Here is a 14,056-nt window from a genome sequence, read left to right as displayed (position 1 = left end):
TGATGAGCTGGCAAAGTGGGTTTTTTAAGCCGTTTTGGTTGCACCACATCTAAAGAAAATGCCTACAGTATAGTTCTTGAGTCATGTAGAACCAGCACTTCATAATATTGCAGTGCATTTCTGTTTTCATTTGCAATTTTGGACGATTCTCTGTGTTGGTTTGAACCTATGGATTAGCCCTGCTGTCTCTCATGGCTGTGCATTTGGAGCAGTATAGTGGAAAATGAAGCTCCTATACTGGATAAAGGTTTAGGCGAGGGGTTAGTGAGTCCAGTCAAGCCTATTTGATATGTAATGATGTTTCTATATTGGCTCCCAGTCCACACAACATAGGCTATCCCCCATTAGTCAATAAACCAACTTTGGCTTTTGAAAGGGCCCTTTGTGATAACTGTATGTCAATTGATCTCCCAGTTTGTGGGCCCAGATCTGTAATTATGGTATGTGGGCACCCACAGATGATGTGCATCTTGGGCTGTGTCTTCCTTTTCCACCAGGCTTGGATGTGACAGTAATTCCAGCAGATTCCCTGTAATCCTGATAATGGCGACTTGTGTCTCCGGAACTAATCCCCTGGATTTATCCCCACCGAGGGGCAATTAGCAAATGAATTCTCCTCAAAATAATTTTTTTCATCCATTTTGCCACTGACTTGAGCAACATTTGTTTTCTAATGATGCATTATGTTGTAATTGTAACATTAAGGCTACACTTAGATTAATATGAATAAGGAAATCAGGGCTCTTCTTGGACTAGGACCATAAGTAATGGAGAAATTGATCTGATGTATTCAGTGATAGCAAAATGGCCTTGTGGGCTCAAGCACCCCCTTCCCATAACTGCACAGATTTCGATAAGGCTGGAAACTGTGTAGCTCATTTGGTAGTGCATGGTGAAATGCTAGGGTTATAGGTTTGATTCCCATGGTTGGCCACTACAAAAATCTATGCACTCTCTACTGAAAGTTCCTCTGGTCTCTTTGGTATTTGACCATTGCCGATAATAGACTTATTTGGGATGCAATGTCCCATTGTCATGGCCATTAGTAAACAGACTGTTGTTCAAACCGTGAAATCCCTGAGAGGTAGCCTAGAGTAAACGGTTTCTTTGCTGTATGCCAAGTCCAGCTTGTTCAGCACATGCCATAGTGGTGCCCCTCCCCCAGGCTTGATTCTTCCTTGGCGCCGACAGTCTCTCTTCAGTCAACCTGCGTGACCAGTTCCCGGATCTCTGGCCCAAGACTCGTTCCATGTTTAGCTGGCACTCTGTGTTGTCCCTCATAATTGTCAGCACAAACGCCAACAGAACCGACTCCATGCTCCTACTATGAGATCAGATATGAGAGGAATTAAATACTGACAGGCCCCTGGCTTTGCTAACTTGAGGCAAGGGCCTCTTTTTTTACTAACTTGAGGTAGGTGTCTCTTTTCATCTCCTTTTCTCAGTTTGCCCCCCCCACCAAAAAAGATACCTACTTACACATATTAAATTATGCAATATTATTGTTTTATACAAGAGATGTTGTATTTTTAACTCAGAGGACTCAATGTGGTAAGAATAGACTTTAGAATAGAGCACATAAGCTAAACTGTAGCATTTTACCTTATCTGAGGTAAATCAAGCTGACAAGCCTATTTATAGAAAGCTTTCTATGCTTTAACTCTTAGTAAACCTGTATTCGGTATACAGAGAGAAGGGAGAGAGGAGAGCAGGAGGAAGAGGCAGGGGAGAGAGTAGAGCAGGAGGAAGAAAGAGGGGAGAGAGGAGATCGGGAGGAAGAGAGAGCAAGAAAAAGACCTTTGGATGCTCATTGGTGTGTGTCAGATCCTTTCTTCTCTGCCTTAGCAAGCTGAAGTGTTAGCATTGTCAAACCACACCCACCACATCCTTTGACTGAATAAGCCAGTTTTTGTCGGTCAGTGTTACCACTTGAGGTTTAACCACAAAACCAGCTCGTATTGTTGTTTCTTAAACCCTGTGTCACCCTCAGGCTATGTTTTACACTTTAAACTGCAAATCCTTTCCCCCTGTTGTTTAGATCAGATTCATTCTCAAAGATTATACTAAAAAGGATATATTATTTTAGTTTGGCTTTTTGGGTATTTGAAGGGATATAAAGCTAGTGAATAAGTTCCATTAACAGGAGATTAAACCTTAATTTATGTTTATTATTTTAGATGACAAGGCTCTATGTTCATCTTTTTTTGAGCCTACATTGAGGAATGTTATTACACACAAACTGAAGTAGCGACACAAAGAACTTCAAAAGTAGTTGGACTGGTGACACACGCTTTAAGTTTTTTAAGGTTTGTATTCCAGCACTTTCCTAGTGATTCTCTGCTTGGCAAGTACTGTAGCCAATTTCAATCTTCCACTTTAGTCTTCATTATGTAAAAGGTATGCTCAATTGATTTCAGATTGGGTCATTGGACATTTTTTGACACTGAAATATTCCTTGGTAGCTATTGAACTACATGGTTGTCCTGTGATCTACTGGGCTGTGTAATTGTTTTGTGATCCACTGGGCTATGTGATTGTCCTCTGATCCACTGGGCTATGTGATTGTCCTCTGATCCACTTGGCTATGTGATTGTCCTGAGATTCAGTGGGATATGTGATTGTCCTCTGATACACAAGGCTGTGTGATTGTCCTGAGATTCAATGGGCTATGTGATTGTCCTCTGATCCACTAGGCTGTGTGATTGTCCTGAGATTCAGTGGGCTATGTGATTGTCCTCATTTCCAGTGCAGAGGCTCACCTTGTCTCTCTTAATGGCAATGGTATTCCATTAACTTCCTGAACATACAGTGTCAAACATAATCACTAGCACATCATATCACTAACAGCCAGGGACAGAGCATTTGAAGTGTATATGTGTGTGTGTGTGTGTGTGTGTGTGTGTATTTGTGCATGCAGGCGTGTGTTGGTTGATGAGTCAGACATTCTTTACAGGGAAGACACTTTCCATGACATGGAAGTCTTTCTTCATGTGATTTTTGGACTTGTTGGTCTGCCTTATGGTGTTCCAACACTAGTAAACACATTCTCCAAAGTCCTCCATTCCATCCACCCGTTCTCCATACAGCAGCAATTCTGTTCAACGTTCACCTACAAGCCAGGGCACTTTTTGATCTAGTGTCTCACTCTGTTCCTCAGGGGCCATACTGGGCCGGTCCGAGACGCAGGAGTGTGTACACTACAACTCCAACCCAAACCCCGCCGCCATTCAGGAGATCCGGGGCAATCGCAGTGGCATCGAGACGTGCGCCGGGGACAAGGACAAGCGGAGACACTGTTTTGCCACCTGGAGGAACGTGTCTGGAACGGTAGAGATCGTCAAGCAGGGCTGTTGGCTGGATGATCACAACTGCTATGACAGGTATGGGGTCCCTGGGGCCACATTGGAACACACTGGCGATCTGTTACAACACACCAGACAAACACATTGAATGATTAGGTGTGTCACTGGCCTGTTTTGCACTGGATTACGAATGTTTTCCTGTGTATCAGTCAAGCCTACTGTCATGGGTTTGTCTGTGTGTGTATTTTCAGTGAGGACTTAATCATTTGGTGAATATAATGTCAACGGCGTTGCAAGAAAAATCATGTCCACATCAGCAAACACAACTTGTTCAAACAGCTACACTGTTGGGAAAAACAACTGAGCTCGAGTGATTTAACCCCTACAGTTGCTTTCTTCCCCGAAACAAGCAATGCCTGGACTTCTGCATGTCGCAAATGTTGCCCACTGATGCAGAAGAGAAACAGTTCTATTTGAAGTCATTTCTAAATACAGTGATGAGCCAAGACATTATGACCACTCACAGGTGAAGTGAATAATGTTGGTAATCTCCTCACGAGGGTACATGTCAAGGTCTGAGTAGATTAGATGGTAAGTGAACAATCAGTTCTCGTAGTCAACGTGTTGGATGCAGGAGAAATGGGCAGGAGGAAAGACCTGGGGGACTTTGACAAAGGCCAAATTGTTATGGCCAGACAACCAGGTCAGAGCATCTCTGAAACGGCAAGGCTTGTGGGGTGCTCCCGGTCTGCAGTGGTGAGTACATGCCAACCGTGGTCCGAAGAGGGACAAACCGCAAACCGGCGACAAAGGTGTTGGGTGCCCGAGGCCCACTGATGCGGAAGGGCAACAAAGGCCATTTGGTCTGGACCGAGCCAGAACAAGTCACAGAAAATGATGGTTACGGGAGGAATGTGTCACAACACACAGTGCATCGCAACCTGCTGCATATTGGGTCGCTTAGCTGCAGACTGGTCAGAGTGCCGTGATGGCCCCTGTCCACTGTCGTAAGCACCTACAATGGGCACGCGAGCATCAGAAGCAGTGTAAGAATGTTGCCTGGTCCGATGACCATCATGTGGATGGCCATGTATGTGTACCCCAGTTACCTGGTGAAGTGATGGCACCAAGATGCACTGTGGGAAGACTACAAGTCGGTGGAGAGAATGTGTAGCTCTGGGCAATGTTCTGCTGGGAAACTGTGGGCCCCTTCGTTGCAATGGTATTCCATGATGGCAGTGGCCTCTTTCAGCAGGATAATCCGCCCTGCCACACTGCAAACATTGTTCAGGAATGGTTTAACGAACAAGATGAAGAGTTCAAGGTGTTGACTTGGCCTCCAAGTTTCCCAGATCTCAATCCGATCAAGTGTCTGTGGGATGTGCTGGACGAACAAGTCTGATTTTTGATGGCTCCTCCTTGTAACTTACATGACTTGAAGGATCTGCTACTAACGTCTTGGAGACAGATACCAGAACACAACTTCAGGGGTCTTGGTACAGTCCATACCTCAGTGGGTCGGTGCTGTTTTGGGGCACATGGAGGACAAACAGAATATTAGGTCACAATGTTTTGTCTCATCAGTGTATATCGTCTGTTGTCTAATCTTAAAGCCAAGTGTGATTCTATCAGTGCTCTCTTCAGTTGTGTAAACATAATTGGGCTGTTAAGCACTGCTACCCTTCCATCCAAAGGTCAAGGAGAGGGTGTTTATATTTGTCCATTAAGTTGATGACCTGACAAAGATCCAATTCGGGTCGTCTGTTCTCACGTGCTAGATTAATCCCCATGGTCGCATACCAGAGCTGCAGACATTCCTCTTTACTTTAATAAGGATTTCAGCTCTTGCACCTGATAAGTATACACACACTTTGTCTATTTTCGTGTAAGGTTTCAGTTCTTTGCTCAAGGGCTGATCAACAGGATTTCTGGGGGGTTACCATCACTTTAACGGCTAGGCTAACTGCTTCCTATCGTGTTGTAATGATATCTGCTTAGTTACCCATCCTGCATGTCAACTAGTGTTGCTAGAAACATTCTCTGTCATAGCGTGTGAGAGCCTGTTCCCAGAGAGTCTGAGTTACCTGGAGTCTCTTGTCTTAGCATGCCGTTGAACCTGTTTACCTCCCACCTGCTGTAACCAGATCAATGTGCTATAGAAGTGTGCCACGATTCCACGTAATGTACTGCAACAGTTAGCGCCGACCACACCGCAGCTTACCGAGGTCTCCGCGTGTACACAACAGCCAAACTGTCTTGCTTCTTTCTCTCTCCTCCTTTGCAAACAAGTTGCCTAGTGTGCAGTGAACACGACTATATGCTTGTCAATTCAGGGCTGTTTAGAGAACAGCTTTGACGTAGTTAAACTGCCATGAAATTCAGCCTACTTTGATTCAGTTGATCATTTCCTCCCAACTTTTTTCCGGTTGATTTGAATTACTTCTGCAATATTAACATCATTAGACCAGAGAACATAAACTCCAGGGCTTTAACGTCTGTTATAATACCATGCCTGAACAGCCCCAGTCTAACACAGCTATGGTTTCCAACATTCCTGTAGATATTACATTTACTGAACAACACATACATCAAGTGGTAAGTGTTTAGAAAGGGGCTGGTTTTCTATGTGTGTGTGTGTGTGGATCACAAAGCATGTGGGGACCATGGACTCTGCTGTGACATGGACTCTACTGTGACATTATCTCCCTCTTCTGCTGTTTTCCAGGACTGAATGTGTGGAGAGGAAGGAAAGTCCCGTTGTGTTCTTCTGCTGCTGTGAGGGAAACATGTGCAATGAAAAGTTCTACTACACTCCCAACAATACACAAGCTATTCAGAGTAAGTGTTGGTGTATGTGACACAACACATGAACCGAAAAATCTCTAACTGCTAAATAAATGTCTGTGACTGTTGGAGACAGATCCTTCTGACTCCTGTAACGACATAACAACAATTGACCAGTCTACTAGTTAGTCCTCTATGTTCTGTCACACTCTTAACCTCTGGGCTTTGACAGATGTCCATTTTGTGGGCAGGGGGAACTGTAGTGGCATGTGGTGTTCCCAGTCTCGATGGGCGCGCAGTTTGCTCAGGCGCGACCCGTGGCGGGTCTGCCGGCCTTCCGTGAGTCATGCCTAGAGCGATTGCCGCGGCCTTCAGATTAAAGGGGCTGGTCTGTCCTCCTTTTCAGCGTTGAGCTACAGCAGGCCTCACTACACAACATCCTCTTAGCAGGAGGAGGAATGCAGCGACTCAGAGTGGTGTAGCCACATTGGCATGCCGACCATCAGCCTCCTCCACTGGGGTTGTTTTGATTTGCCAAGCCACCCTTCTTTGGTCCCAGGAATTCGATCAACATTCTTCTCGTAATTGTTTTAAAAAATAAATCAAGATAAAAAAAACACAGAGCACATCCGCAAAGGATACATAAGTGAAAAACTCTGGAATTTTTTGGCCCTGGCTACATTCTGCCCCTAAACCAAGTCAGTGTTTTCCCAGAAACAGATACCTAATCAGTGATCAGAAATACCTTAGTGCTCTTCCGTTGGAGATGGACAGAGGTTATACAATAGGATGGCTGGGGGAGGGGCTTCCGTCTACCTCTGCTTATGGAAATAAACGTGTATATATATGCAGAAGTGACGTTCTTGATGTGGAATGTCCTGGATTTTTTGGAGGGAATCGCCCGGGCCTGGACCTGACTGTCATATCGGGATACAGAGGCAACACAACACTCTGTCACACGCGCGCACATTCTCACAGCAGCTTTTTTTAACCTAGCAACAGGGCCTATCTGGGGATCGACTTTGCAGGATGGGAGAGAGGGAGAGACCATGACCTGCTGACCAGAGCGGTTCCCTGCCTGAGGGCCGTGTGCCGGGAGGTGATCCTAATGCCCAGGGGTGGGGGGGTTAAGGCACGTCGGGGGGTGGGGGGGGGGCATGCAGCAGGCAGGGGGTGGCGAGGGAGGTGGGGGGTGGGCTTTGGGACTGCTGTGTTTTTCGGCTCAAAGGGGCTAATCCGGGTTCTTATCCCGCTTGCAGCTGAAGCGGAGCACTGGGCATAGAGCTGAGAGGGGGAAGGGAGTGATGACGGGGGAGGGGCACGGCGCGGGGGGTTTGTGGTAGATCGCGAGCTGTGCCTCGGTTTCAGTGACTGTCCTACCTGACGCCGGGTCAGGAAAGGTCTCCCACATGAAGCTATAAGAGCACGCCCTCCCTGAACAACGCTCTGGCAAGAAAGGAAATGGAAATACAATGTTTGCAGTACCACTAGTGCGTGCCATTATCGCGCCAGGGCTCGGCTTTGGCATCGAGGCATGATCAAATCTTTTCCGTCTCTCTCATCAAGCCCTGTAAAGGCACTGTGCCCTGATAGGGGCTTGTGAACAAAACAGGCTTTACTCACCAAGCCTCTGGCTTCACAGGGCCAACTCGATTAAAGCTAGTTTGTGCTGAACGGTTAGGGATAAAATCTCATCCCATTTCAGAGGAGCGTCTCTGTGTTTCCAAATCTTGAATGTGTGTCGTGTGTGGAGGCGTGACCTTGACAGTGAGCGATCCCCCTGTGATTTAACCGTCACGCTCGGTTACACTAGTCACTGATAGGTTTGGCAGATTCCCAGACCCAGAGATACCCCAGCTGGAAATGCATTTGATAAAAAAACAAAAAAAGACATCAGCCAGATAGACCTGAACCTTTACATCCCGCATGTACAACCTTTACTATAACAGTGACTACAACACACACCCCGTCACTCACATTCCTGCCACAGATATTGTCTCCGGCGTAATTCATTTAAAAATATATATATATTTTTATTTTTTTGCACTGGTTGATTTTGGTTGACTTCCCACAATAGGGCATTTGTGCAGGCCTAACTGTTTGATCTAATTTGACTCTCCCTTTTCTCTTCCTTCCATAGCAACGTCCAACCCGGTGACCCCGAAGCCTCCTCTCTTCTCCACCCTGATGTACTCATTGGTGCCCATCATGGGCCTCACTGCCATTATCCTGTTCTCCTTCTGGATGTACCGCCATCATAAGCTGGCATACCCGCCAGTCCTGGTGCCCACCCAGGTACGAAAACACGCGGCTCGGATGAGGCAAACCCTGTTGTATTTACAAGGACATTAGCTAGCTACGACATGACTAGCAGTCTAGTAGTTGAAATTATGTCTGGGAATTGCCAGGGACCTCGGGAATACATTATTATCACCGTACTGATATGATGGTGGATTCTTTACACATTGTGCTTTAGTGCTGTGGTGTTAATTGCAATTTGATGCTCTGAACTATTTGCTCACCATATGTCTGTTACAGAGGGACTAAAGATAGCTATGGTAAAGACTTTTAATTAGACATAGAAATATAAATGTCAAAACCTTTAATTGGCTCGCATTTAAATGAATGGAAAAAGACTGGAGTTCATGGGTGTTTTGATGCAGGTACAGCCAACTTGCAGGAACATTATATAGCAGTGAAAGTATAAGATGTATAGTCAAACATATTACAATATATCATCAAACATAAACCCCCCCTCATAACTAATATGGATAATAGTCTCAATCTGCCCTTGAGCAATGCATTTAACCATAAATGTTCCAAGGTCACCCTCAGTAATGGCTGATCCCTGGTGTTAGTTGGAACAAAAAACCCCAGACCAAAGCCTGTGAACGTGTAAAGAACAGGACAAATATATACGAAACCTGTGTGTGGGTGTGGCCAGCCAGGAATTCCGAGTGGTCACAGCAGTGTGACCGTATGATAGGACAGGTGCTCTACTGTATAATATGTGGACACTGTACGTGTGTCGGTGGAAGGAGACTTTGGAGGCGGGGCTGGGACACCTTTTCTTTTGTCCTTCCTCAGACATGTCGCCTCTTCAGGGCGCACGTCCCCCTCGCTGCCTGACTCCAATGTGATGACACACAGCTTTTCCTAAGCCTATCTGCCAATGACACTCACCGAGACACAAACAGACACCGAAATTCTCCCAAAGTAGCACACAGGAAGGCTGTATCTCGGGTTTACGCTGTCGTCTTAGCATTCCCGATGCGCTGAAAAGAAGATGAGATATTATGAGAACCCCCGAAATCCGCCCGAAAGCCAATCCGAAAGCAGCCAAAACAATAGATTCCTGAAAACAAGACTTTTCATTAGAGTTTAGTGTTACAGTCTCGGCCGTGATGGGGAGGCATGAGAGTAGGGAAACATCTGGCACGCGGTCAGGGTTGGCACGGGGCCACTGCATTCTGCCCGCGTTGGAGTTAGTCAGAGCTGTGAAGTGGTTGTGCGAAACCGTGCTGTTCTTTTCGGCTCCGGCCTCGTCTTTATTTACTGTTTATACCCGGCCAGTGTTGTAGCTGGCCGGGTTCCAGTTCTACCCGGGGATTTTCTTGAGGACGGGCCACAGCTGGCACAGTCAAGTGAAAGTTACAGCTGTTTACTTGGGTAACGTGGAACCCTTCTTAGGCACCTCGAGGCCCAAGGGGCACCCGACCTTTCTGCACAATGAGACCCTCCTGCCTGGCTGTTTTTGGGATCAGTGTCTTCTACACTGCGTGGCTCTTACTGTGGCCAGAAGGTACACGTAACGTCTCGGTATAGGCGTGCCCCCAAATGGCTGATTAGGTGGGCTACGACGTGTGGTCTTCTTTCAGTACCGGCGTGCTTTGCGGGGAACCTGATAATCATGAGGCGAAATGAGGGGGCCGTTTTGCGTGTGGTCCTAACCCACTCATCGCCCGCCTCACACCACCGAACACAGGGCGCAGGAAAGCGTTCACTCGCAGATTGACTGGGGGGGAGGGGGGGGGGATTAATAATGCATGCTCTCGCTCTCCTTTCTGTTTTTTTTCCCCCTCTCCCGCTCCCTCGCTCTGCTCCCTCGCTCGCTCCATCTCTACCCCTCCCCCCAACCTCGTGGCTATAAAAAGGCTTGCTGCACGCGGGTCAATGAGACATGCCTGAGTTGGATCAATAACGGCCATGTTTTCGTTTCTGCTGGGTGCCCGGTGCCCACCTCCGTGTAACGGCTGGAACGGCTGATATCTGCCGCACCATCTGCAGCTGGCTGCTCGATTTATGGCACCGGCTTTCCGCAGTCGTGCTGTATAATATATGCCGGGCGCACATTAAGTGCTTTCTGTGCTATGCATTCTTCCCAAACAAGTTGAGGTATGCATTTACACTGAACACGGCTCCCATTATAATACATCACACAGATTGCTCTTGGGGCACGGCTGCGGCAACACACGAGATCCATGGTAAAGATTAACACTAAATCTCGCTGCGTGGACCGGCGACTAGCTGAATTCGCTCACTCACACATGCACGCACGCACACACACACACGCACACTCCCCGGATTGGTCCCTTAGTCCAGTCTACTGTTTGGCCGGGGCTCACCCTTCCCGACCCCCATTCCCAGAGTGCAACATGATCCGAAGGGAGAGGAGAGAGGAGTGCTTGTTCATTATTCATCAGCCTTCTAAAGGCACCCTCTGAGTAAGCATGTCCTTCAGCGGAGAGAGGGCGAGAGGATGGAAGGCACAGCGCCTTTTTTTAACCCTCATAATGTCTCCCCTCATGTTAGCCGGTTCGCTACCACCGCCACAAGCCCTGCTTTGCCTGGCAGACCCACGTCTTTCATGAAAGGACAGACCGGACAGGTCCAAACCCAGTGCACCTGTTCTGGCCTGTTCTGCTTTCTGCCACCTGGGTCCTTTTGAGTCCAATGTCAGCCTTCTTTGCACGGTAGACGGGTGCCACTGACTGAATTACCATTCTATATTCTTTTTGATGCACTCTTAACCAACATTTTCATGGGCTTCCTTTCTTGTGCAGTCTCTCTCGTTCTCACCAACACAGCCACGTATTGCCGGGTCGCTCACACACATCTACTAAGCCGTACACACACCCACTCAACGCAATACACGTTACGCAAGCGCCGAGCTGTGGCAGCGCTACCCGGGGAATTGCGCGCCTGCGCGTGCTCCCCGCACACGCGCCAAGGAACAGTGTGCGTTGGCTTGGTGTCGTGGCAGGGGAGGGAAAGGACCAGGAGCGTAATCGCACTCTCTTACAGCCATTGCGAAATTCCGGAGGAATTGTTGGCAGCCGCTGAAATGCTTACCGTCAGCTTGTCATCTTTATAGCATCCTGGGGCTAAACGCACTGTAATATGCACACAGAGCTGAGCTTGGAAACCTGGAGTAAGCAGACAGGCCGGCAAGAGAGGCTCTCTCACACACACTCACACACACTGAAAATAACGCCATTGTGACACACCCCGGAACAAGCATTAGAACTCGGTTCGACCCTATTGCCTCATCCTTCAGCAGCTCATCAGTGGGGTTGGAACGAATTGGCTTAGAGCTTCAGTGAGGCTGTTTTGTAACAGGTTGAAGTCAGAACAGGCGGAAGGGCAGGCGGGCTAATGGACTCCCAGATGCTGTCGTGACTTGAAAACTTGGCAGCACGTGAGCAGCGGCACTCACAGATGACTGGTTACTCATCCCAGATGTGGCCCTGTAACAATGCCCCACTCTTCCCACTCACTTGAGATTCCCGGTGAACTGAACCGAGGTCGTCAGAGGCAGTGGTTAATTCTCAGGACAAACCGAGGCTTTGCTGACCCCTAGGTCAGGTATTTAGAATGAAAGGCCATCAGTCAGTTGCCATTTGTTTTGCCATCCTCTGTGCTTCCAATGCTTTTATGTCTCTCATCTTGGAAATGTTGTTTTCTTTATGCCTCTTTCCTGAACTAGCACGCCTTTCATATAATGATAGAGGTAAGAGAAGTCACACCCATTCAGCAGCTGCTTACAGTTTTTTCACAGGGGACTGTTTGGTTTGCTGGATTTGTTTTTGCATCTCTTATGACTATGATTTATCTCTCAAGCTCAAGCCTGCTACCTCCTCCAATACACCATTTATTTATATTTGAGTTCTAACTCTGACATTGTATTGTCACGTTTTTAATTTTCATTTATGTTTTTTTGTTGTGCACGGAAATACATCCAATTGTCCTGTTTGGGGTTCAGCTGCAGGATTAAAGTGCATGGGCCCATGCCGTCAGTGATTGGAATGCAAGAATCTGAGCATGCTATGAATGCAGCCAAAAGAACGTGATGGTGAAATGTTTGATATGATGGCATATGTATATCAATGCAGCCTGGGAGGGAGGGGCTGGAAAATGGTGGCAGAGAACGCATGTACGTGCACACACGTGCACACACGCATACCCGTGCACACACACACCCGCACATTGAGTTAAAGGAAACATACAGAAATATAATAATCATCTTTTTCATCAGGAGCAAGCTGGTTTGCTTTATAGCCTAGTCAGGGATAACCATTCTATTGCTTGTAAACATCGGTATTGATTCTCCTGTTGAAGACAGAAGAAGGCCTCATAAAGATGATAAATGCTGGGCTTCTCAGGTCTGTCCTAGCCTACAGGGACAACTGTACCATAAAAATTGCATTGTTTTCATTTTTACGAGCGCCTGTGCAATGATTGACACTTCAGAGAATGGAAATGTAAACACGACCATGAACACCATGAGCGCAGCTAAACATCACAGGGTGTGGCTGGGGTTGGTCCTGTGCTCCCTGCTGAGGAACCAGGCTATGTTGCTCTACATGGTTCACTTGGTTTCCTTCTCCACTCTCACCATCTGCTTAGTGTTCCCCCTGTACATTGTACACATCAAGTGTGCATACAGGACATTATGTGTATACCCTATGGAAAACAGAACCAGAGTCTCCCATTATTCACTTCCCTGCTACCTAACTCAATCTTCTGAGGACCTCACTGAAGATGCCTCTTTATTGGGATCCCAAAAGCTGGTGCTTGGCTTCTTGCTGAGGTCTACACAGGAAGGGAATCCATATAAAATCCACATAAAACTATTAAAAACTAATTTAACCACAAAACTGTGTCACACTGTGTGTGTGTTTGCTATTCACACTGTCAGCCATATGACCACCCCGCCTAAATCTATGTGTGGAACAACATGGTTTCAACATACAGTAGTCCATAGCTGCAGAACAGTGTGCCGACTCAGAAAGGTCATGGGCTGTCAGCACGGCAACCAGAACTCCCCTCTAACAGTCTGTCTGGATCCGGTCTTTGTAGTTCGTTTCCTTGATGGAATCGAGGTAAATGTCTGTCTTTACTACTGCAGCTATGATGGATATGGCCATAAAACACGATCTAGATAGTGCAGAGCCACAGACAGTTCCGCTATGGCGCCGGTGCAGTCAAAATAAATGGCCCAGTCTAGTCCACACAAACTCTTAATACTCTTAGTACTTTAACTCAAACTTAATTTCCCCTACAGTGTGATTTTGGAGGTATGGTTACGCAACACTACCTCAAACATTTAATCTAAGGGCTTATTGTAGCACATGGACTGGTATAACCTTTCAACATGACTGGGCCTAAACAAAATGGAAAAAATGGATAGCTCTTTTTGCCCCCTATATTGTGAATCAGAGGAGAGATACCCTTCCAATCTAGGACATTAAATCTATGTTGTATGTGCCGCAGCAGTCAGTCAGAAAGTAGGTCAGGCTTGGTCCAGCAGTCGGAGGGGAGACAGAGGTTGACGATTAAGTTTAACAAGCTCACCACTTCCCTAGCCCCCATAAGCCCCTTCTGTCATGGCACAATCCCTAGCAGCTGCTCAAAACTGTCTCTTTTCCCTGACTTGAGGCTTTGGGGCAACCAGGTAGCCATTTTGGATC

At 47.0% G+C, this 14,056-nt stretch overlaps 1 protein-coding gene across 2 annotated transcripts in view; it reads left to right on the top strand.

Annotated features, from left to right (window-relative positions):
* Nucleotides 1–14,056, top strand: part of acvr2aa (activin A receptor type 2Aa) — a 34,995-nt gene that overhangs the window by 14,452 nt on the left and 6,487 nt on the right. The window contains exons 2-5 of one of the 2 annotated variants that reach the window (XM_020054982.2): nucleotides 3,158–3,380; nucleotides 6,028–6,140; nucleotides 8,227–8,381; nucleotides 12,073–12,096. In XM_020054982.2, coding sequence (XP_019910541.1) covers nucleotides 3,158–3,380; nucleotides 6,028–6,140; nucleotides 8,227–8,381; nucleotides 12,073–12,096 — 515 coding nt within the window. The remainder of the gene's footprint in view (nucleotides 1–3,157; nucleotides 3,381–6,027; nucleotides 6,141–8,226; nucleotides 8,382–12,072; nucleotides 12,097–14,056) is intronic. The other variant, XM_010879945.3, reaches the window with a different exon arrangement.

The sequence above is a fragment of the Esox lucius genome, chromosome 16 (assembly GCF_011004845.1).
Source record: "Esox lucius isolate fEsoLuc1 chromosome 16, fEsoLuc1.pri, whole genome shotgun sequence".
Classification (NCBI taxonomy): domain Eukaryota; kingdom Metazoa; phylum Chordata; class Actinopteri; order Esociformes; family Esocidae; genus Esox; species Esox lucius.
Note: the sequence above shows the minus strand (reverse complement) of the source record. Positions and strands in the feature narration are given on the sequence as shown.